The sequence below is a fragment of the Colius striatus genome, chromosome 8 (assembly GCF_028858725.1).
Source record: "Colius striatus isolate bColStr4 chromosome 8, bColStr4.1.hap1, whole genome shotgun sequence".
Taxonomy (NCBI): Eukaryota; Metazoa; Chordata; class Aves; order Coliiformes; family Coliidae; genus Colius; species Colius striatus.
In genome coordinates this window covers 31,868,202-31,892,661 of record NC_084766.1, presented here as the reverse complement: position 1 = coordinate 31,892,661, position 24,460 = coordinate 31,868,202, and the positions used below count along the sequence as shown (strand labels likewise).

Genomic DNA, 24,460 nt, shown 5'->3' with positions numbered 1-24,460 from the left:
TTAATTTCTCAGAAACAACTGTGTGTTCAATTAGCTGCGTTACTGAAGCAGTGTTAAGTAACTGGATCTGTAATGAGACCTTCAGTCTGAGGTGTTCCAGAGTTTTGGCAGATGCTTTTTGTTGTCTTTGTGACATATCAATAATTACTTTAAACACTGAGGGGAACTCAGGGTATTGGAATATAGCAGTGAATTTACCTGCTTGTAGAAGAGCAACTGGATACAGCACTTGTGATTTATTGACCTAGGATGTGTTGTTAATATCAATGTTTGAAGACTGACTTTATAATGAGGGACAGAGGTTGGACCACAGTGGAAGTCACTTGCCAAAAGGTTACTGCCAAAACATTTTTGAGCATGTTTGAGACTGGAAGAAAAGGAGAGAGAGAGAAAAAAAGGAAAAACTAATCAGCAGGAAGATGTGATTGCTGCATAATGCAGATTCCCATCTGTGTGGATTGTAACGGTGGCACTGATGTTGGCAGTAGTGTGCCAGTCTATCGCAGAAGGATTTTTTTCCCAAGAATCTCTATTTTATGACATTTACTAGGTCAAAGCAGTACAGACAAATGGAAAATTAAGCTAATACTTACCAGAGGGTACTGGTTTTTATTAGACCAAGTCACTACATCATTCTCTCAAATCCATGCCTCTCCTTGCCAGCACTTGTCACATGTGTTCAGTGTTACAGAGGCACAGGGCACAATCCCTTTACAGGACATAGTCCCTTTGGGGGCCCCTTGCCTTAGGTCCCCTTCATTTATGTCCTGAACCATTCCAGTTCCATCCACTTTCAGGCTACACAGGGATTTGCCTCTGGGAAAATAATAAAACAGTTTTCTCTTGTTAAGGTTTTGAAGCTGGGCAGAATCTGGTAGATGATTTATTTCTAACAGGCTTTCTCTTGAATGGGGGCTACCCTTCACCTTCTTGGCTTTGTATGGTAAAAGCTACCGGAGATGAGAAAGCTTTCTTGTCAAAATTAATGAAAACAAAGTTTGGAGTGAATTAATTTGGGGTTAGAATTAAAATTTCATAAAGGCATGGCAGACACCCAAGACAAGCCGAGATCAGATTAAGGACAAACACTTTAAATACAGACAGAGAGAAGCACTCCAAGGACCATAATGCTGCTATGAAGCCAACCCAAAATTTTCCTGTTCACAGTAGCCATGCTAAGCTTACTTCAGCTGTTAAAGACTGGGTCTTGTGTTCATTTCTAGCCCACAGGAGTGAGTAAAAGGACTCCCTTGGACTCTGTGTTAGGCCCTTGCATGGACCTGAGGCTTGTTCTGTCATTGAATGCTTTGTCATTTAAGCTCTCACTGTGTGCTGCTGAGTCAGTGCAGCAAGGTGTGTCTGCATCACAGGGAGGGTCTTCATCCGTGGGGAGCGTACAGGGCATGTGGACATGGTGGTCTTTTTCTGATGACAGGCACTATAGAAATGAGAGGCAAAATGCATTCAGTGATTTGCATGCTGATATTTTCAGAAAGAGTGATATTTTCATGCATGACAGGATGCCTCTCCTTGTGTTTTGTGCAAGTGCCTTTGAGGGTGAGCAAAGGTTATGCAGGGAATGATTTCTTTTTGATCACTGACTTTTAGAGATTGACATAATAGCAAAGGCTTTCACTGATCTGCTGCTTCTTCAAAGGCTGTTCTGCATTTTTTAAATGTTTAAGTAGCAATTAAGTCTCAATGTTACCTGACTGTTGTAGTAGCATTGCTAGATCACGCTTAAGTTTTGTCCATGACGAGGCTCAGACTTGGTAACCGATGAAGAAGTTACACATCTGAGAAGCAGTGCTTTAGCTGCTTCTTTTGGGATACACCAGTGTCCTGAAAGGTCAGGAGACCTCTTGGACTGAGCACCCAAAATCAGCAGCAGCTTTTGGAAGTGTGAGGCTCCTCACCCCAGCCCAGGGATATGGCAGGAGCGGAGCCAGGGCTGAGGGAGCCGGGCCGGGGCTGCGGGAGCGGGGCTGCGGGGCCGGGGCTGCGGGAGCGGGGCTGCGGGGCCGGGGCTGCGGGGCCGGGGCTGCGGGAGCCGGGCTGCGGGAGCCGGGCCGGGGCTGCGGGAGCCGGGCCGGGGCTGCGGGAGCGGGGCCGGGGCTGCGGGAGCGGGGCCGGGGCTGCGGGAGCCGGGCTGCGGGAGCCGGGCTGCGGGAGCGGGGCTGCGGGAGCGGGGCCGGGGCTGCGGGAGCGGGGCTGCGGGAGCCGGGCCGGGGCTGCGGGAGCCGGGCTGCGGGAGCCGGGCTGCGGGAGCAGAGCCGGGGCTGCCGCCTGGCGGTGAAGGCCAGGCCGAGCCCTGTGGGTTTTAAAAACCAGAATCTAAAAAACCTCCTCCTCCTCTCGAGAAGCAATGTTACACTATTCTGCATTCGAATGCACTAATTTCTATTTGTTGTGTTAACCACGGTGCATACAGATCTGTCAGCCTGCTTGCACTTGTTTCGTGCAGCTGTAGCACCAACTTCTTCATGCTTCTTTTCTCTGTGGATGCCTAGCTAAGGAACACATCCGTCGGAATCGACAGAGTCGGACCTTTTTGGTGGAGAATGTCATAGGAGAGATCTGGTCCGAACTGGAAGAAGGTAATGTCCTTTCTTGAATCAACTTTGCTCTCTCTGGTTTTACATTGCAGGCAAGCATTGTGTTTCCCATAAATGTGTTGTGCGCTGCATTGTTCTTACAGTGACTATAAATAGGAAAAGGAAAAAAAATAGAAGTTCATGTGCTGCTCTTAGTTATTAAGGCTGAGCTGCAGTTCTGTATGCTCTAGCAAAATGTGGTTAATTAAGGAGATGGTAGAAAGCAATCCAGGTTTTAAAATGCAACCAGCTATTAATTTGGTAGCTAGTGAGAATGTGCGCCAGCAGCACGAGCAATTCTTCTACTTTACATTTCATCTGTGCTAAATCAACAGCTTTTGACATCTGAATTTCATATTTGTAATCGGTTATTGCATCATAGTTAATAATAAAGATCAAGTCTTCAGTGTAGACATTCATGGCTTTCCCCATGTCATTATCTCTCATGGTGATAATGCCCACGAGAAGCTTTCACTGCAATATGCTGTTGTGATAACACTAATGTAAATACCATTTGCCTGTTCCTGTGACAAACTAGGTGACCGTTACATCGTTGTTGACAGTGGAGGAGGCACAGTGGATATGACTGTCCATCAGATCAGGCTCCCTGAAGGACACCTTAAGGAGCTATACAAGGCAACAGGTAATGACACTTCCACTACTTGCTTGTTTTATGTAATATTTTGACTTGTGAGTGAAGGAAATGTATATCTCTTTATTATTCAGTACATTTTGCTAGTAATTCTTCCTGAAATAAGACTGGCAATCAAAATGAGTGTAACCTAGCTGCAAGTCAGCAGACATGGATATATCACTTAATGCATCTGATGCTTTTGGATGGTAAAGCTAACAATGGGAAAGTAGTGAACTGTCATCTCCGCCTGTGTTATTCACTCCCAGTCAGGCCATGACCTCCGGCTGTGGTCCTGGTCTGACTTCTGCTAGTAGAGTCATCATCTTCCTGTCCTTTGAGAGATCACCTGTGTATTCCTGCTCTTTTCAGGTATTCAGGGATGTACTAAGGAAATACGAATAGCTGAGTGATGCAACAAGCTCCTTGTAAAGCGACTGTTGTTGGAATAGATAAGTTTCCCTAGATTTAAGGGGATTCTTATAGTTTCACAGGCAGTGTAACAGGGAGCATCTGCCATGCCCATGGGAAAAAATGCAGGTGATTAGTCCCCAACAAAAACATAAAGTGCAAGTCCTTGAATGGCATTCCCTTCCTGAACTCCAGATCCCCTTTGACTTTGTCTTGTGTCTAAGCTGTTAAGCACAAGTTAGCCAATTATTTCTTGCTATGTCTCTATGACAAGTTATTCTTCATCTATATGGTTTGTCACTGAGCCTCCTCACTCTTGGTGGCTGTAAGACCGCCTCAGGAAACATCCTAGTCAGGCAAATGGGACAATGTACATCAAGTCTGTCTACTAAATATGCATCCAGCCCACACCTTTAGCAGATTCCTTTGCTTCCAATATAAGTGTTTTATTTTATAGTGGTAGTGTTACCGTGGCTATGATGTTGTAAGAGTGAAAGTAAGGCAAAGGTGAGGTTATGTTTTGTATTAGACCAACTGTTACATTTAGGAGAGATACCTCTTTCTGTAGATTTTCTCCTATGATGGTCCTAGTAGCCTTGACCCGATGTGTGTTTGATCAATTTGAAATCTAATAATCAGCTCAGAATATTAAATCTGTGTCTTCTTTGCAATACAGGTGGGCCATACGGGTCTCTAGGTGTGGACTATGAATTTGAAAAGCTCCTTTGTAAAATATTTGGAGAAGATTTTATCGAGCAATTTAAAATCAAGCGTCCTGCTGCCTGGGTAGATCTGATGATAGCGTTTGAGTCCCGTAAACGGGCGGCAGCTCCAGACAGGACCAATCCACTCAACATCACTCTGCCTTTCTCCTTCATTGACTATTACAAGAAGTTTCGAGGTCACAGTGTAGAACATGCCTTGAGGAAAAGCAAGTGAGTAGCCAATTGAACCCAAATGCATGAAGAACTAACTACTGGTATCGAAGACGAATAACATATCCTAATTACATTTAGACTGAAAGATAATAATGTAAAAACTTAATATAAGGGTTAGAAAATGGGATGGCCTGAAGGGCAGCTTCTAGACTGAAACATTCTGATCGATCTCCTGCAAAAGCTTCTCTATTCAAGAATGTCACTCTTCTAGTATTGCTTTCTGTGACTTTTGATAGTCCACCATTGCATTGCTTTCCTGAATTGGACCGTCTATTTTGAGTCCCTTACATGTTGGTTAGAAACATCAGATCAAATATTTGATGTCTAAAAGTTAGGTACCTAGAAGTGTAGTTTATATAGGCCTGGGAACAAGTCCAAGGTCTTGAGTGAGATGTGTAAATATATTCATGGCTCGAGGAAAGTTCTTAACAGTATGAGATCACTGGTGAAAGCATATACTGCTCCAAGAGGAAGGCATTCATCTTTTGAAGTGGTGGCAGGCTTTCTTTTCTTCTACTGTTTTACCAATTAGATAATTTGTTCTGCAAATCTGGGACAGAATACTTGAGACCTGAAAGGAGAAGACATGATATTTAATACCTGTACCTTAGCTTCTTTCTGAGTTTTTTGATTGAATGAATGTTGAATGTAGCATGCAGGCTGAAACTGCTGCATCTCTTTCTAAAATTATTGTTCAATGTACTTCAAGTTTAAGTGACTTGGAGTCCAGCTCAGAATCAATTCCTAAATGAGGCTGAGGTTCTGAAATGATTAAAAGTTTCTGGAAACATTCCCCCTCCCAAGAGCAATTCCTTATTGTAGTCTTAACAGTGAATCTTAGATGGAATGCAAAATGCTCCTTTCACATAAAATGACATTAATTTCATAATGGGATCGGAGGAGTATAAAAGTGACATACAATGTGCCTGAATGCAAAGGAGATTACTGAGCTATATGGCTGTGCATCAGTGATGGAATAACATAATGCCTGTATTGACTTAACAAATGTTATGCCTCATTAAAAATGCTGTGCTTCCTTCTGCCTCCTGAGGCTTCCCATACTTGCTTGTTTTCCTTGTGTGTTTTCCAGTGGCTTTGGCCTGCTACTGCTATAATCTAAATGTTGCCCTTCTGGGGATGAATCAGTGCTGTTTCAGATGAGTGAGCACTGGATTGACTGCCAGCTGTTTCAGAAAGCAGCTGAGCATTGGTAATGCTGCAGAAGGCAATCAGGCACAGAAAACAGCAATTAGGCAAGCAAAAATAACAATTCTCCCTTGAAATTTTACAATGCTGCTGTTGGTATGTGGCTAGGGTGAGGTGAGGCCCTTTCTTCCAAGCTAAATGTGTGCAGATTCTGGATTCTTCTATTTATTTAGTGTGTCTTGTGAGTGCTTGGCTGTTTCCTACAGATGAGTTGTAATGTTTTAATCTTCTTTTTATCTGTTCTTTTCCAGTGTGGACTTTGTGAAGTGGTCTTCCCAGGGAATGCTGAGGATGAGCCCGGATGCAATGAATGCTCTTTTCAAACCCACAATTGACCAGATTGTTCAGCACCTCAGTATGTATCTGTGTGTGATTCCTCTTCCTGTCTGAGCTGAAACTGAAGTGTCACTTACCTGTTTACCAGGAACTGAAATTAAAGTCAAACAGCCACCACTAGTAGACACCAAATGTGGGCAGGGAATTTAGTTCTGAAACTTGTAGTGCTCTACAGATTAGTCAGGAAAATAATGAAAGTCAGAGACATGACCTTAACACATATTGCAGTCTAGTTCTAGTACTAGTTATTGAGTGTGATTAAATTCTGGTACCACCTGAGCTTCAATCATTCCATGCTTCAAGGGCTGCAAGCATTCAAATGGCTGAAATACACTGACTAACCCAGATCCTGCTTTTCATTTTCCTTTGTCAGGTAACAACTGCATAATGCCAGAGACCTAACTAGTTTCTGACTATTTCTGCTATTAAGACCTCTATTTAATTTCTCCTCAGTGTATGGTCACATACGTTCGTGACCATCCAAACCACTGACATCTCTAAAACACAAATGATAAATGATGCATTATGGTAAAAGTACTTCCAGGCATGGCTTAAGCAGCACTGAAGTTATTCCTCCAGTAATGGAAAGTGACATAGCCTTATTGGGAAATGTATTATTTAAAGTCTTCTGGGTGGATGATTGGATTTGTATCAAGTAGAGTATAATATATGTACTGAGCAAAGTATTCTGTTCTACACGAAGTGCTAATTGAATCTTATTTGGAATTGAATATCCAGCTTTGCTCACTGTATATGAGGAATTTTTAGTACAGAACAGCTTATATGTGAGCAGGGAGGGAGAGACCTAAATTACAATAGTTGTGACAGATAATTCAGTCATGCTACCTCAGTTATTTGAACTAAGAGTGAACCTGCAACTGAACTGGATGATTTTCTTTCTGAAAGCAGGGGATGTGGGCTTAAGCTAAGAATGAATATCTGCAAAAATATAAGGAGGTATTACTTTGCAGGTGGTGGTTATTGTGGTTAAGATGTTGGGGTCGGGTATAATAAGTGAATTTAAAGTGAGGTGACTTATCTGGAACACAGTAAAGGGTATGTGAACTGGGTAAGTTTGGGAATATCCCTTTGGGAATATCCCATAAATACTTGAGGTGGCGAAGTGATGTCTGTTTCTCTACCACCTCTAATGTGCATGCCAGGATTTCTTTGCAAGAACTCTGTGTCTCCCTTGACTGATAAAACAGAATTTTTATTTAGCTTCTAAATACCACTTCAGAAGTATTGAATGCTTTGGGGTAAGTTTCCATTCCCAATGAAACAGAGTATAGAAGAGAATGCAGAACTGGAACTCTAGTGCATGCTGAGAGTGGTAGTGTGAGCACAGATGTGGCAGTTCCAGACATTGTGCACGTGCATGAGACATGCAGTGCACTCAGGCATTAGGAGTTTTACCTGCCTTGCCTTTGTCTCAGCAGATTTTTCTCTATTGAATGGTCTGTTTCTGTTTAGGTGACGTCTTTGATAAGCCAGAAGTGACCAATGTCAAGTTTCTGTTCCTGGTGGGTGGCTTTGCTGAATCTCCCTTACTCCAACAAGCTGTCCAGAGCGCTTTTGGTTCGAGATGTCGAGTCATCATTCCTCAGGATGTGGGACTCACTATCCTCAAAGGAGCTGTTCTCTTTGGCCTAGACCCTGCTGTCATCAAAGTGCGACGCTCACCTCTCACCTATGGCGTGGGTGTGCTCAATCGCTACGTGGAAGGGAAGCATCCACCAGAGAAGCTGCTCATCAAAGACGGCACACGCTGGTGCACTGATGTCTTTGACAAATTTATCTCAGCCGACCAATCCGTAGCCCTTGGAGAAACTGTGACACGCAGTTACACACCCGCCAAGCCTTCTCAGTTAGTAATAGTGATCAATATCTATAGCTCGGAACAAGATAACGTGAGCTTCATCACCGAGGCCGGAGTGAAGAAGTGCGGCACCCTTCGCTTGGATCTCACGGGGACTGATGCTTCGGTGCCAAACCGACGGGAGATCAAAACACTTATGCAGTTTGGGGACACTGAAATCAAAGCCATGGCCATCGATGTTGCCACCTCTAAAAGTGTCAAAGTTGGTATTGATTTCTTAAACTACTAGCAGCCCGTTCTCCCCACTGCTGCCTGTTTGTGAGACTGTTCTTCCACTGTTCCATTTTTTGTCGTTCATGTATCACGTAATCAACTTGAATTTCAGCAGGCTATGTGAGAACAGCTAGCAAGGTGGGCTATGTCATGTTTGTGCCATTTGATGACCAAAGGCTGGATTTTGAAAGACCCTTAAAAAGTTTTGGGAGCAAAAGTTAACAGAGGTAGTAAAAGTTCCTGAGTTACCCAAGCATGCTTAAAGGTCTACATTTATTAAGTAACTGCTGATTATTGTTGGGTCCTGAAGATTAGTTAAAAACATGTAAGGGGGTAATCTCTTTGCCTTTTTCTTCTTCCTCCCAAGAAAACCTCACTAGCCTGTGTGACTGTTGTAGGGGGACGAATCTGCGTGGATTGTCTGTTTAAACAGCACCATCCTCTGGCAACGAGAACAATTTTGTATTCTATAGTATTCTTTTGTTCTTTGATTTTGCCCTGTGCTTTCACACTTTAAGTGCTGAAAATCAATGACTTAAAGAAATGGGAACTAAGTTTCTTAAATTCTGAGATCTTACTGAAAGAAAATCTTCAGAAATCCTTAAAGTTAAATTTAGGAAATGCTTATATATTTTAGGAGCCTGGTATCAATTGCTCTGGTTTGAAAACAAGGCCCTTATTGTCAAAGCCCTCAGAACAAGCTGGTGGATTAAATAGCTAGCATTGCTCTCAGTACACTTTGGAATACTATTAAGAATAAAACTATTTCCCTTTTGGACACTAAACGTATCTTATTAGTCTCCATCTGAAATTGTAAAATCACAGAATAGTTGAGGTTGGAGACGACATCCAACGAGTATCTGACAACCTCAACTCTAAGCAGTGTCAACCAGGGCAGGATGCTTTGTCCAGTTTTGAGCATTTCCAAAGATGGAGTTGCCTAAACTCTGGGCAAACCTGTTCCAGTATTTGACATCTCTCACCGCAAAAAGGTTTTTTGTCATGTTTAAAAGGAGTTTATTGAGTTTCAATTTGTAGCCATTGCCTCCTGTTCCTTCGCTGGATACCTCTGAGAAGTCTGGCTCCATCTTCTCTGTTGTCTCTGTCAGGCATTTATACACATCCCTATCTTCCCTGAACCTTCTTGAGTCGAACAGTCTCAACTCTCTCAGCCTCTCCTCACATGACTGATACTGCAGACCCTGAATCATGTTCGTGACCCTTTCCTGGTCTCAGCATGGTATCTCCTTCTTGTACTGAGTAGCACAGAACTGGACCTGGCACTCCAGATGCAGTCTCACCAGGGCTGGATGAAGGGGAGTCATTGCTTGACCTTCTGGCAATGCTCTTCCTAATGCAGCCCATGAGGCCTGTTGACATTTTTTGCTGTAAGGACACATTGCTGACTCCCCTCAGCTTTATGTCTACCAAGGTTCCAAGGTCTTGTTCTGCAAAGCTGCTTCCCAGCCAGTTGACCCTCTGAAGGTACTAGTGCTTGGGGTTATTCCTCCCCAGGTTCAGGATTTCACACCTCCCTTTGTTGAACTTCATGAGGTTCCTGTCTGCACATTTCTCCAGCCTGTTGAGGTCCCTCTGACCCATCTGGTTTATCAAGCACTTCTCCAAGTGATTCTGTTTCTTTTCTTAATCTCTCTGTTAAGATTTGGAAGTATAGTTAGATGGTCCTTGTCCAGGATACTTAGAGAAAATGCCCAGATCAAAAGTCCTGCACTGTATTTTGAGTAGCAAGTATTTTAATTGTGTAAAATCTCTTTCTGGATGGAGTTGTATGGCCAGCAAAGTGGAAGGCAGAAGCCACGAGAATGAAACTCCAAATAGCATTAAATAAAGCATTCCTTATATGGCTCTGAGCACACAATCCTAATGCAGGTGAAATAAAAGGATGCTCATGGTGGCATCTTGTTTTCCAAATTATAACTTTCTGGATTTTTTTCTTAATCACATTGACCAGGGAAGGTTTATTTTCTGCAACTGGAACAGTTTCTGTTTTGCAAAACACTACAGGTGGATAACTCCTGAAACCTACAATCTGTATCTGCCATGAGTTGGCAACTTCAGATTCAAATGCAAATCCCACTTGGATTTGGCAGAATGATACTAACCCCCAGAGTCACCCTCAACTGCTGGCACTTCCAGAACATCTATACAGAGCTGCCTGATTACCTGCTGGAATTCATTACACTTTTAAAACTTTACAGTTGTTAATCGTTCAACTAAGTGTTCCCCTCTGATACACTGAGCATGAGTTAAATCCACGACTGACACTTGTGGGAAATGAAAGCTTTACCAATTATTTCACTAATTTATGTTCCAATCCTGCACTTCAGCTTTGTGTGGTTAGCCTGGAGTTTTGCCGCAGTAACGAGCTGCAGAACCGATCTGCTGCATTTTGCCATTGAGTTTTCTGTGTCTCCTGCAGAATTCCCTGGTTGAATGTGAAATCTGTTCTGCATTCAGCTTAAAAAAAAAGGGGGAAAAAAAAAGGACTCTGGAGAATGCTAGTCACAGTATCTGGCTGGATACTTTCTATAATTACAAAGTGTGCTTGCTAGCATTCAATTTCCTACTGCCTGCTAAATGCTTTAAAAGCTAAATACTGGGAGGTTTTTTTGTGTGTTGCTTTCCATGGTTTACAAACAAGAGAAACTTTAAGATGAGTTATGAACAATATAATTTTATGTATATACAATATTTAAATATTGTACAGACTCTTTCTTTCTACAGTGCTATTTTCTTGTATAAAAATGCTCTTTGCCTCTGTTGATTTCATTCAGCTGCTAATTTTAAATAACATAGTTTCTCAATCAGCTTCTGTAATTATAGGCTTTTAAAGATGGTAAGATATGAAATGTAAAAGGCTGATCTTATAATAATAGGCAAGAAATGTTGATGTGTCAGAGAATACAACATTCTTCCTGCAACGCAAATCGTACCAGTGAAGCATCTTACACAGATGCGTTAGTGTGTTGCTGGGATTTTCATTTCTTTGTTTCAGACAGTGACCATTCCTTCTCCAGCAGTTCATCATAATAATGGATGAATCCTCCTGTAAAACCAAGTTAAAAATGAGATTGTATGATCTGGATATACAGCTTCTTCACTAGGTTTTCAGGTTTTATTAAGGATCTTCTCTAGTTTAATAAAAAACCGAACACAAAACTACCTTCCAAAGCCAGGCAACGCCAATGTATTGTAGCTACAGGTAAGACTCAGTCTCTGTCTACCACTACCAACCTACCAAAAGACAAAATTCCTAAATTAGAATAGGCTTTGGCATCTTTGCATCCTGTGTTAAACTGAATCAGTCAAGTTCTGCACAGATTGGTTTGCAGTGGCCTTAAGTTAACATGGATTTTGATCTAATAAATGACTACAACTTCCTCTTCTCCCCCTCTGAAAAGGAGGTGAACTGCAAGATCAGGTAGCCTGTGATTTTTCTGCCAATTTCAGCCTGTCTGCAGGGAATGCTAAAGGTAGTTTCTGCAGGGAATGCTAAAGGTAGTTTCTGCAGCTCCTCTGAAGCATTATGTCCCTGCACAGTAGCAATTCTCTACCCTTTCTTGTTTGCTTTTTTTGTAAGATCCCATCTGGATCCAAGCAGGGGTTTGTTGCTGAAATCACTCTAACTGTAAAATGTGGCTTGCATATTTCTGCACGTCTTCATTCAGTCTGATGAGAGCACCGTCAAGCTTATCTTTGCAGAGCACTGAACAAACTCCCAGCTGTCCTTGTTGCCCTTTTAAAATCTGAGAATGGAAAATTAGCTTGTTTCTCTAAGGGATTAGAATTGTTAAGTAGAATATTATGCTGTGGTCTGTAGTCTATAACCCAGTTAAACAACTTTACATGTAAGTGGCATGTGGATGCCCACAGTGATAAAGGCTGTTAGGCTGTAAAATTAATATGAAATTTATTAGGAAATGAGTAATTTTTAGAATAGTTCTGATGCTTTTGCAGGAGATGCCCTGCAGAGCATTTTTTTGGTAGCGGTTTCAGATGACATTGTGCAACTTAACATTGAAAAGGCAAGGCCTGCTGCCGTTTGGGAAGCAGAAGTTACGCTTTAAGCAGCAACTTGCAAGTTTGGGTCCAAGTTACTTAACTCCATGCTGAAAGTTAGCAGCTAATTGTGATGGAATGATGAATTGTGCTAGAATATGATAAGTGTGCAGTGATGATTTTAAGACAGTTTACATTGGTATGACTATACCAAAATTTATATACAGGAGTTTTAATGCATTATTATGAGAAGGCTAATTATATATTGCAGAGATTTAATCGCCAAGATAAGCTGCATATTTATGATATGAAGTGGCTTAAGCGGATGAATAGTATAAAAGTTGTTGGGCATAACGTCACAGTACTCACCTGCTTGAAATAGACTTAAACTATATTCTAAACCCAACCATTGTGGTCTTGTTCACCTCTGTGCCAGATAAATGCAGATTTCACTGATGTTTGGAGCTGTTCGCAACTTGTCTGGATTGTATCTTGAGTGTTCTTGTGTCTTCAATCATGTCAAATAAAATACCCTAAAACTTAATTTTTCCTTTTGGGTGTTACTGTTTTTACTAAGAAGAAACCCAATTTATTATGTAAGTGAGTGAGAAAGGCCAAGTGGTTATATTTGCCCTTTGGGTGCTCCTTTGTATGTGTAACTTGAGCAAAAGTGCCACCAACCATGTTTACTGCTTAGGAGATTTCTTCAACCTTTTGAGATGTGTGGGCACTGAGTCTTTGCCAAGGGCTTGCAGGCTCCTGTGCAGCACACACAGCTCTTGGACGGGAGGCTGCTGCATTTTTAGTTCACTTGTGTACTTTCTAGGGGGACTTCATAGGTGCCCAAGGTAAAAGTCCACTGCTGGTGATTACTTGAAAAAAATCAAAGTTGGGGTAGGTCCATGTAGGGTGTCCAAAGACAGAAGGACTTTGCACAATACCAAAACCAGATTAGGTATTTTCTGTCATGATGCATCAAGAGGGCCAGGAAATCAAATACAAAAATTTATCATCCATCACATCAGAGGACTGTATTCTCTTGGGCTTTCTCTTGGTTTATTGTTAAAATTGTGTTCCCAGGCCAATAAGCTGACCCCTAAGCAGCTATATTTGCATGAGAGTGTACATCTTGATTGTGTGTTTCTAGAGCTAGGACTGTTCAGTAAGGTCTAGCTGCACTGAAAAAAACTTGTCTGACTGTTTGTGCAAATTGTATTTTTCTTCTAAGCATATCAGGCTGTGTCTCTAAAATTTGTCAGTGTTGGCACTGGCTACAGAGGCCATTCGGTGGCGTACACAACCTTAATCTACAGTGCAGCTCAGACACAAAGATGCAGAGAAGGAACTGAGATGCGTAGCAGCCACTACACCCCAACTTCCACCTATTTGCTGCAATGAAGATGTTTTACAAGTGCTTTATGACTATAATTATAAACACCATCCTAATAGGCTAGGTACTGTATTTAACTTGTAATGAACTTGATTTCAGCTAAACATTCAATTAATGTTACTAGTACAATGGGAAATATAATTACAGTCTTCAGGAGCACATTAAGAACCAAATTTTGCTTTCAGTGTTCTAGTGCTTTGCTCTGATTTCCAAGGGAGTTTCATGTATGTGCATTTAGAATTTGGGCTTTCACATTCAAAACCCACCTGGACGAGTTCCTGTGTGACCTACTCTAGGTGGTCCTGCTCTGGCAGGAGGCTTGGACTGGATGATCTTTCGAGGTCCCTTCCAACCCTTAAGATTCTGTGGTTCTGTGGTTCTGAGTGTGTTTATATTTAAAGTTCCAGCCCCATCTTGATAGGAAGGGGTTTTTATAAATTGTTGGTTCTGCCAAGATCACATAAATCCTTGCTGAAGTTTACAGATGGTGTTTTCGTGTTAATAGCCATGGAATAAAACAATTTATAGAACAACCTCCCGTGACAGCAGGGTCCAGTTTCCCCAGAGAGATTCTCTCTGTTTCCTAAGCAGCTACATTAAACACCACCCAGACATCTGTCTCAAGGACAATGGATTCCAAGTGCCCTTGCTCAGTTTGCGAGCTCAGTTCATTTTCAGGAGCTGCAGCTTGGATAAATTGGTGAGAACTGCAGATGCTTTCTGTAGCTGAGATTCAGGCCTGTTAATGTGCCAGTCTCGTTAGTTACTGATGTTGGAAAGCTCATACTTAGGGGTTTTTTGAGGGATAAATTCTGTTTTATTAGATTTCATTCATCCTTTACTGTGCTCTGACACAGATAAACATTTTTGTGGTGGGACTGACATAAAGTGTCAGCAAGGTTTTGGTGGGGGGGTGGGCAGAATTGTGTGCTTTTTTTTCCTTCAGAGACCTGAAAGTGTTCAATCAAAGAAAGATGTTTGCACTACAGCCTGTGCAGTTCCACAGATGTAAATATCAGTTTCTTGCAGCAAAAACTGTCTCGTGCCACCCTGCAAATGCATCACAGCAAATGTCAAGAGTGTTGAGTAGCCTCTGGGGAGGTGACGATATTGATGTATGTACTTGTGATGTATGAGTTCATGGCAGTTCTGGTTTTATACCTATGGCAATGTGTGTATGTGCTCATGGATAAAAAAATGTAGGATGATCTCATCGTCACTGAGGGGTGTATCCAATGCAGCTGAGCACATATCTCACTGACATGAAGGGTCTTAAGTGCAGCGTGTTAAGTTAGTGAGTTAACTGCAAACGTTTTTCTGCAAGCCAAGACAATCTGTTTTCTTTATGTAACATAGAGTTATGCAGGTGCTGGCTGTAACTTTGGAGCAGCATATATTTTCTCATTTTTCAGGGACTGTGGTAATAAGAACAAGTTTACTAGGCACTGCATCCAGGAGCACTGGCTTTGTGCCCAGAGCAGAAGTCATCAAACTAAGACATAGTGTTTGCCACCATGTGATGGCAAAAAATTGCTTTTAGAACTTTGTGCATTGCAACTGCTGTGATCCTTCTATCAGTGTCTGCAGGTGAGCTTATGGAAACATGAACAATTAGAAGCTTCCTCTGGGAATATTGTGTGCTGCAGCAGAGCAAAGTAGTAAAAGGATACTAGATGGAGTGTAAGGAAACCTAAGGAATGGTGGACTGATGAGGTGTGTAACCAGAATTTGGATGTGGGAGGACAGAGGCGTTGGTGTGCTGGAGATCAGGGAAAGTTTCAAAGTAAAAAGAAATAGTGACACTGAGAGCTGTGAATGTTAGAGTTTGCTAAACCATAGTAATCTAAGGAGTTAGAAAGGTATCTCTCCCTTTCCTAAGGACAACAAGGAGTATTTCTGTTCCTCTGAGGAATAAGCTCTGCAGCTCTAGTAGGAACTTGCTGTCAACTGATAAGAGCAGACACCAGGCTGAACGTATCCTCTATAGTACAAGGAGCAACCTCGATGCTGACCTGACGTTTCCCCCACACAGCTGCAGTGCAGGCCATGCATGTGCCATCACTGCCTGTTTGCTAACACAGACCAAGGCTGCAGTTAAAGCCCTTCAATAATGAATTGTTCACAGAGCTCTTCCTTTTCATTTAGTGACAGTCGTAACAGATCTGTTTTCTCAGCCTGTTTCCCTACTCTGACACACACCATCTTTATCTAGATGACTATGAACTCCTCAAAATGAGTGAACTTGAAGAAAGTTAACTGTGAGCGGAGCTGAATCCAGCAGAAAAGGTGCCAGTCGTGTATGACATCTGTATTTAGGTGTGTTTTTCCCCAAACAGCATTACAGCATCCTCCTTCAGATAGTTTCCTCTCTGTGTTCCTTGTGTAAGCAGAGGTCCCAGGTATTAGTAATGTCTCAGGGTGTTGGGAACACACAGCTCACTGTCTTGTCCATGAAAAAGTCCTTAGCTAGCAGTACATAGCTCTGCAGGAGAACAGTCCTTTTGTCAGCTCAGAGCAACAAGGTTGGCATTTACTTCTGATAGTTGTGTAAGGCTTTTGAAGAATCAGGTAACATGAGTGAGTGTGTTCCAAAACACATTTAAATTCCTTTTGTAGTTACTGTGTTTTGTCTTAGGGATGGGACACAGGAGACTGAAGATCAGAAAATGCCACACACTTACCAAAGATGCTGCAGGACTGAGGGAATGTTGCCAGAATACACTGTTCACACACAAACATTTGTCATTTCTCCCCTTCAGAGTCAGTATACAGTATTACTTGTGGATTTAGATTTTTTCCCCTTTTTTCTTCTCTATCTCTACGCAGACCCATCCAGTATTTTTGCTCATTGCAATTGCAGCTCTGGCAGAGCATCACAGGAGATGCATGTAGCTGGAAAGGACCTGAGACATCAACTGTATCTCATCTCCCTGCTGCAAAAATGTTATTAATTCTGCCTAAGCTACTGCCAACTGTTGTTTAATCTGCTTTTAAACCTTCTGATGTGGCAGTGGTGCTGCAGTTTGCTTCTGTTTCTCTGTCCTCACCTTTCTAAACTTTTGCATAATGTCAAGTCTGACTCTGTGGCTGTCCTACCCCTAGAGAACACGTGAACATTTCATCCCATCCCTGCTCTGACAGCTTTTGACATATCTGAAGACTAGTGTCATGCTTACTCTGAATCTGATTCTCTAATTAAACCCCCAGGTCTTTCAGTCACATTTTATAGAACTGTGATCTGTTTTTATGGCTCTGTTGGCAGCTTTGAAGATTAGACAGTGGATGCTGGTTTCTTGCAGATAAACATCTCATTGCTGGAAGGACATTTGGAAACCTGTGCTGAAGTCCTTCTGTGTACATACACATGGAGGAGGATTTGTGCACATACCACTGAAATAGCCCTGGTGAAGCATCGACAAACAATATGATGCGAGTAGTCAAGGCACGTTGTGGTGTTGACTTTTGCAGGCATTGATTACAGAAAGACCTTCTTGTGTGCCATCTGAAGGGTGAGTGTTTAAACCTTAGGAGCTTGTTGCAGTAGTTACAGTAGCTAAGTGTGTTTTTGATAAATTGCACTTACGAGGTAACCACAAATCATGGTTATGAAATAGATTCCGAGTTTTGCACTCATTTGGCTTTCAGAATTTGCATTGTTAAAGCATTTTATTTGAACTCCTTTACTGTGGAAGTTCTGATAAACTGCTTGTCCTTTACTGACCTGAAGTGTGTTGAGCTTTTCAGCTACACAGAAAATGCTGCAATGCAAAGAGGGTGAGAAATCTCTAACTTCCCGAATAACTCGCTGGGGAAGTTTAGGGAAGATACATGGAGCTCTTAACTGTCAATTTAAAATGCAATAAAATACTCCACCTGCAGAAAACCAGGCTCCACTCTGAGATTAAAACTAATTTAATCTGTTAGTCACCCCTACTTTTGACTAAGTGTCAGCATCTCTGGTCTTTAAGTCTCCCCTGCACACTCCCTGTGATTAAAATCGCTGGCTCCTACCGTGGCTGTTACAGGACGAACTGTGCTTTGGAAAATGAGGGTCTAAATGAAGAGTGTTGGAGGATAGTGCTTTAGACTTGGTCATTTAATTGCTGTTTTACTTGGAACTGATGGGTGTAAAAGAACTCTTGGTATATTCCCAGTGCTCCATCACCTAAATCTATATGGCTGTACAACGCCAAGGATGTATGGTAAGCCATGTGTAGTACTTTCTCCTTGACTGCTGGAGAAAGCAGAATTGCTGCAAAAAAACATTGCTGCAAACAAATACAGCTCACTGTAGTGCAATCTCCGTTACACAAAGGTAGTTTCATCTGCCCCACTCCATTCCTCCACAAAGGTGAAATGAAGTGTTTTTCGCAGCGTTTCCATACCCAAAAGCCCTCAGTGAACAAGAAGATGATGGATTTATATGAGCAAGTTGGTGTGCTCAGAGTATCCCAAAAGATCAGCCCTATAGATATACGTGGTCTACAAGTGCAGTCCTGGTTGGGAGGGACAGAACAGCTGGACAGCAAAGAAAAACAAGTTGGTGAAACTCCTCAAATTTATTGAACCCTTCTGGGAGGCTTTTTGTGTCTTAAGTTCCATTCATCTTCTGAGAATATTATTTGCATACTCCCCTACATTTAAGTAATTAATTTTCTTGTTCCATGCCAACTCTTAATTTTTTATTCTTTCAAAAATACTGAAATCTGTGACAAGGGGGTAGTGATACGAGGAAACGTTTGCTTTCTGGTTTGTTAATCAATTCCATAATATCTCATCCTTCACAATTGCTTTATTAAACAGCACCCATTTCTGCTTTCAGGTCTTGACTTCCCTGGTAAGCATTTAAGTTTCAGATTTTTTTTTTTTAATCTTTTAACCTTTATCCCTTTGATTTTTTTTTTCCTCAGCCTATAATTTATTATACAGTCTCCTGTCAGAGGAGGAGGTAGACTAGGTGATTTTTACTGTATTGCAAATTATAATTATTATCGTTATTTGCATTAGTAATGGATTCATTCTTATCACTGAAAACAATTCCATTATCTGATCAGACAGTTATCTTCACACTGCCCGTGATCATATATGTTCATTAGGCACCTCTGTGGGTCAAAAGAAGGATTATTCTTTAGTACAGTCACTTTTGTCTCACTTTTATCTCAAATACAACAGCAGCAAAAGGAAGATTAGGGAGAATGTGAACCCGCTGATGAACAGGAAGGGTGTCCTGGTGACAGAGGATGCAAAGGTGGAGCTACTCAATGCTTTCCTTGCCTCAGTCTTCACTGCCAAGAACAGCCCTCAGGATGTCCAATCTCTGGAGGATAGTAGGATAGTCTGGAGAATGAAAGACTTTCCCTTGGTGGACAAGCATGAGGTTGAGAGACCCGTTGGCCAAGCTTAATGCCCATAAATCTATGGGACCTGATGTGATGCACCCATAAGTGCTGAAGGACCTGCTAATGCTATTGCTAAGCCACTCTCCATCATTTTCGATTGATCGTGGAGGACAGGTGAGGTGCCTGAGGACTGGAGTCACTTCAGTCTTCAAAAAAGGCAAGAGGGAGGATGTGGGAAATGACAGGCCAGTCAGCCCCACCTCCATCCCTGGAAAGGTAATGGAACAACTATCCTGGATGCCATCTCAAAACACATGAAGGAAAAGATGGTTAATGAGGGGACTCAAGACAGATTCACCAAGGGGAAATCCTGTTTGCCCAACCTGATAGCCTTCTATGAGAGTGTAATTGCCTGGCTAGATGAGGGGAGAGCAGTGGATGTCATCTACCTTGAATTCAGCCAGGCTTTTGACACTGTCTCCCTCTTGCAAAGCTCAGGCAGTGTGGCTTGGATGAGTGAACAGTGAGGTGGATCGAGAGCTGGCTGAATGACAGAGCCCAGAGGGTGGTGATCAGTGGCACAGAATCCAGTTGGAGGCCTGTGGCCAGTGGAGTTCCACAGGGATTGGTTCTGGGGCCAGTCTTGTTCAACATCTTCATCAACGACTGGGATGAGGGGACTGAGGGTACCCTCAGCAAGTTCCTTGATGTCACCAGAATGGGAGGACTGGCTGATTCTGTGATTCTGTGATGTTGTGATCCTTTGCAACAAAAACATGCCCCTTTCTGCTGCCGTGTTGCCATCCCTTCAGTCTTAGTGAGGAATGTCACATTGCTGCTATGAACTGCCCTTCAGTGTCCTTTCTGTTAACAGCCTCTGGGAGAGAGTTCAATGGGAGGAACCAAGAGGCTGATTTTTATGACCCAGCAAAGACATTTTGACTCTTCTTTGACTTAAAACAAAGGCTTAAAAATCTACAGTCTGTCTTTAATGAAGTGGAGAAACCTTACTTCCCAAACCTTTCCTCCTTGTGTTCTGTGGGAGACATGGGTTTGGAGACAGATGATTGCAGGGTGAGGGTGCAGAGGGAGCAAATGCATCCTCCTCTGTGGCTCCCTGCAGAAATTACTGAACCTCTGCAAGGATATAAAGTGGTCAGACGGTACAGGTTTCCAAACTGCAAGCAAAGGGGAGATGAGAAAGGTTGGAGTGAGATGTGAAATCAGGCCACAGACCTTCCCAAGGGACTCTTAGGAGCCTTGGTGGGAGCTGAAGGTGGTGGAAAACTTATTTCACGTTTCTCCTGTTGATTTTTATGCCCTCATAAGATGAGAAATGGTTGGTGTTTGAGTAAGGAGTTAAGGACAGCAAGGAAAAAGTTGTCAGTTTAAAACGAGTTTGGGTTTGTTTTTAGGCAGCTCTTTTGGAACAGACACAGCGCTCTTTCTTCAGAGAAGGAGGGGATGGCTCCTGCACTCCCATCATCTCAGGCAAGACATTACACATGCTCATTGTGTGGTTTGCATCCCTCATAATGAACGTGATGGCTATATTCCTCCTCCATGAAGAACCTCTTCTGAGTGAGAAATGCAGCTGCTCCCACAGGAGAACTCACTTTCCAAAAAGGATAATCAGCACTCCCAGGGGAGTCTAAACTCTGACACTGCAAGCCCCAAACTGGGGCACCAGTGTTGTTATTTTTAATGAGAACAGAGGAGACTTGTTTATCTAAAATTATAATGCAGATTATTATGCAGGAAGAAAAGGCATTGCTTTGGAGGTTTAGATCCCCTTCTTCCCCCCTTCACCTCCCTAATTGGTTTGATGTGAAGCAATTAATCCACTTAATGCAATTAAAGGTAAGATTTTTCATAGGATATGTACCGTATTTACATGGGCCATAGCACAAAGAGGGACTGGAATGCAACTTCTGTCTTTAGGTCTCAGATAATATATGTCTTTGGTATGCCAGCAAGTGTAGCAGCCACTCAACTGTTATTGTGTAATCAAATACGATATTTAGACTAATGTAAAGAGTGCTTTGCTTCTGGTTATTGTTGCTATACAGGCATCATTTACAAGTAAGTGGCACATAGGCTACTATTAGTATTTTTTCATTTAGGGCTTTAGAAGCATCACATTGACCTTCTCCTTTCTTCCTCTGCCCCCTACTGAAGCCCTCTGTTTTGACTGATTAAGAATGCTGATATATTTTACTCTTTCATTGTCTTCAGAGGGTTTTCATAGGAAAAAAGAATGTGTATCTGAACTTGTTGTCTAATTTCAGTGGCAAAAGATGGTGATTTCTTCAAGGGAGTATCTCTTTTGTCAAAGAAACTAAGTGACAAGATGTTACCAAGTTTAGCTTTGTTTTTTCACAGTTAATTACAACCATGCACAGCATATATTTCTGAAGTATGAGGGTGTGGCAAAATAGCTTGTGATTTACACTCAAGAACAATATAGCAACCCGGCCAAACATCATCAGCTTCCTATTTGCAACCTCTGAGGACGCATCCCAGTGAGGTATGGAAATAAATATGCCTACATAACACTGTCAGCTGTGGCTAGGTGATGAGAGCTCTAATATGCCAAACTAGATTAAAAACAAAACCCCTCAGAATGTTGAGGAAGGAGAATTCATCAATACTAAATGAAGATACACTGAAACGTTTCTTGAAAGATAGAACCTCGTTATCCTACTGATTTGTGGAGCAAAGTAATGACTAGAGACAGCATTGTCTAAAGACAACAATGAGCACCGCTATGCCTCAGTAATAATTAGAGTCACATGAAGTCTTCCCTTTTTTTTTCTTACTCTTCTCATATGGTTTGTAATATAGGAGAGAAATACATTGCACATGGCAATTTAATATGTAATGAAAATACGTGGCCCAAGTTGCTCCCGTAGTTAAAATTCTGATTGCAACGCTGCCCACCAACAAAATAATAGTAATTTCTGGCAGGAATTACAAACCCTAAACTACAGCACAAAGCGTCCTTCACCAAATTACTCATTCCATATCCACAATTACAGCCCATTTGTTTTCTTATGCAGATACATTTTAAGATCTGCGCTGTGCTGCTCTTCCTTTCCTAAACAAAGTGAGCTTTTCAAAAGCTGCACAACGCCGCAGATAAAAAAAAAGAGATGGAGACATTTCTCCATTGAAAGAGTCAAAACCTCGCCCAGGGAACGGTGTGACATTCAAGCTGAAAAGAAAAACAAGCCATTTGAGTGTGTGTTTTTTGCACACGACTTGTCACAAATAGCATTCCCGATAGATAAGAGTGATTATATGGTAAAGAGCGTAATTTCTATATCTCCAGCGCTGTGCTTTTGTCACCCACATCGTTAAGGAATTTGACACGTTTGAGGGAGAACAATATATGTCAACTGAAATATATACCAATTAGGCAGAAATGGGACACTGAAATGAATGATGCATGTGCATGCTGTACTTACAAGTAATAACATGTGGTTTGAAGTCGCTCGCGTTTTCAAACAAGAATTCTTTTTATGTTGTCATTTAAAAAATCTAATATTTCAAAAGGTCAGGAATAAATAGCACCATTAGCATTAAAAGCTAGCTAAAGGGAAAGTAATTTGTTGTTCATTTAACATTGCATTTTATGTAATAGCTTTGTAAAGCGTTCGGGAAGGGTTGGGGGGGGGGGGGGAAGAGATTTTACTCTGCTGAAACAAGATGACGGCAGCTCCAGTTCGTTATTAAAAGGAGAGTTTTTATTATGCTATTGTCAGCTTTAACGTCTTGATTCTGTTAGGTGTTTGTTAAAATTACATGGGCTGCTGAAATGGCTATGGCAAAGGATAATGCAGAGAATATCATGGCTGTCAAAACAATGGTGTAGGCAAGAATCTGCTTATACTAAGGTAAAGGAACAAAAGACAAAGGAGAAACTCTTCTGCAGTGTTAGGAAGTTAATAACCCTGTTGAGGTTTCCTCAGCGGGAGGTACAGAGATCAGGAAGCCAAATTCTACAACAGACAGTCAAGGCAGAAGGAGGCAGGCAATGTCAAAGGGACTTGGAGTACATGCTAGGCCAACCTCAGATGCCAGCTCTCGTGCCTATGGCTACGTGGCCTCTGAGTAAATCTGTAACTATTTGTTTCCCTGGATGAGTGTTCATCCTTGGACTGGATGATACAAATCAAGTGTGAAAGTGTGTGGAGTGCTCTGACTGGATCCTCTGCCTCCTGCACAGCTGGAAGCTGCAGGAAAGGCTTTGCAGGAGCAGTCCAGTGCTGGACAACTTGCTGCAACCTGACGCAGGACAAACAACTCCCATCCTTGAAGTTATTAGCCTTACTCTCTTGTTCTATCACATAAGACCGGCCACAGATGGGAAAACCTGGAGCCACTCTGAGTGTTAGCTGATATCCCTCATGTAGATTGGGCAGAAAAAACACAAAGCAAACTTTGCTGTACATTTGCTGCCATGAGGAGCTGCACAGGGAGAGAAACACTGTAATGAGAGGAAGAGACAATATCATTGGGATGAAAAATACAAAGTTTTCCCCCTTGAGAGAAGATGGAAAAGAAATTGGCTTAGCATTTTAATATCCCACACATCTATGAGAGCATACCAAGAGTTATTCCCCTTTACTAATGCCTGAATTTATTCCTGAGTATCCTACCTAGGGCAAGGTTTCAGGGACTCAGAAAACAATGATTCTCCAGTTCAAAATTCGGTTCATACTGTGCTCCTGGGGCAGCACAACTGGATAGGCCTTTTAGTCTGAGCAAGGAGCACAAATGCAGTTTACAAGGCTTTTAAATATAAAAACAAGCCCATACATCTCTGACTGGAGCTGAAATTGTTGGGACATATTTTCTTCAGTTGAGTTGAAACAAGGGAGAATTTGTTTTTCACATAAGGAACTTTTTCCAGCTCTGAGCATGCCTGCAAGCTGCCAATCTTCAGTGTTGATGGTTCTTTCCCTACTCTTTACAGCCCTCTCTCCTTCTTGTCACCTTGTGAGTGCTGTCAGAATGCACTGAATTAATTAAACTGATTTTTCTTCAGTATTAGCAGAGTAGTGGTCCAACACAGAATACATTGGTTTCAACCTCCACTACTGCAAGGAGAGTCCAAAGCTTTGCTAGGGAGTTGATATCCTCCAGGACAAGACTTTCTGTGGGAGCAAAAGTCACACAGAGAGGTAGACCCCAGCCTGGAGATCCTCAAGAGAAACTACTGGAGGAAAAAGGTCCCAGTGAGTGGTAGATCTCCAGGCCCTAGCAATTCTGTATTTCTTTTCATTGGAGATGGGGTTCCTCTGACAGCAGAGGAGAAGCAGCTCTCTTCTCCAGCAGCAGGCTGAGGGAGCTGAGACAGAATTATGTAGGGACAGAAATGAACTTGTGGACTATCCACACTTCAGCTGAATGTCTGAAACAAAAAGCAAAGAAAGAAGCAGCTGTCTCATTGCATTACCTGATTCAGCCATATTATTTGGTAGTTTTATTCAAGGCTGAG

The 24,460-nt window shown here is 42.1% G+C and overlaps 1 protein-coding gene across 1 annotated transcript in view; it reads left to right on the top strand.

Moving 5' to 3' along the window:
• HSPA12A (heat shock protein family A (Hsp70) member 12A) overlaps positions 1-12,772 on the top strand; it is a 59,434-nt gene extending 46,662 nt beyond the window's left edge. Inside the window, exons 8-12 of the mRNA XM_062001459.1 lie at positions 2,511-2,597; positions 3,133-3,237; positions 4,313-4,571; positions 6,032-6,135; positions 7,590-12,772. Coding sequence (XP_061857443.1) covers positions 2,511-2,597; positions 3,133-3,237; positions 4,313-4,571; positions 6,032-6,135; positions 7,590-8,224 — 1,190 coding nt within the window. The 3' untranslated portion in view covers positions 8,225-12,772. The remainder of the gene's footprint in view (positions 1-2,510; positions 2,598-3,132; positions 3,238-4,312; positions 4,572-6,031; positions 6,136-7,589) is intronic.
• Positions 12,773-24,460: the final 11,688 nt, after the last annotated feature.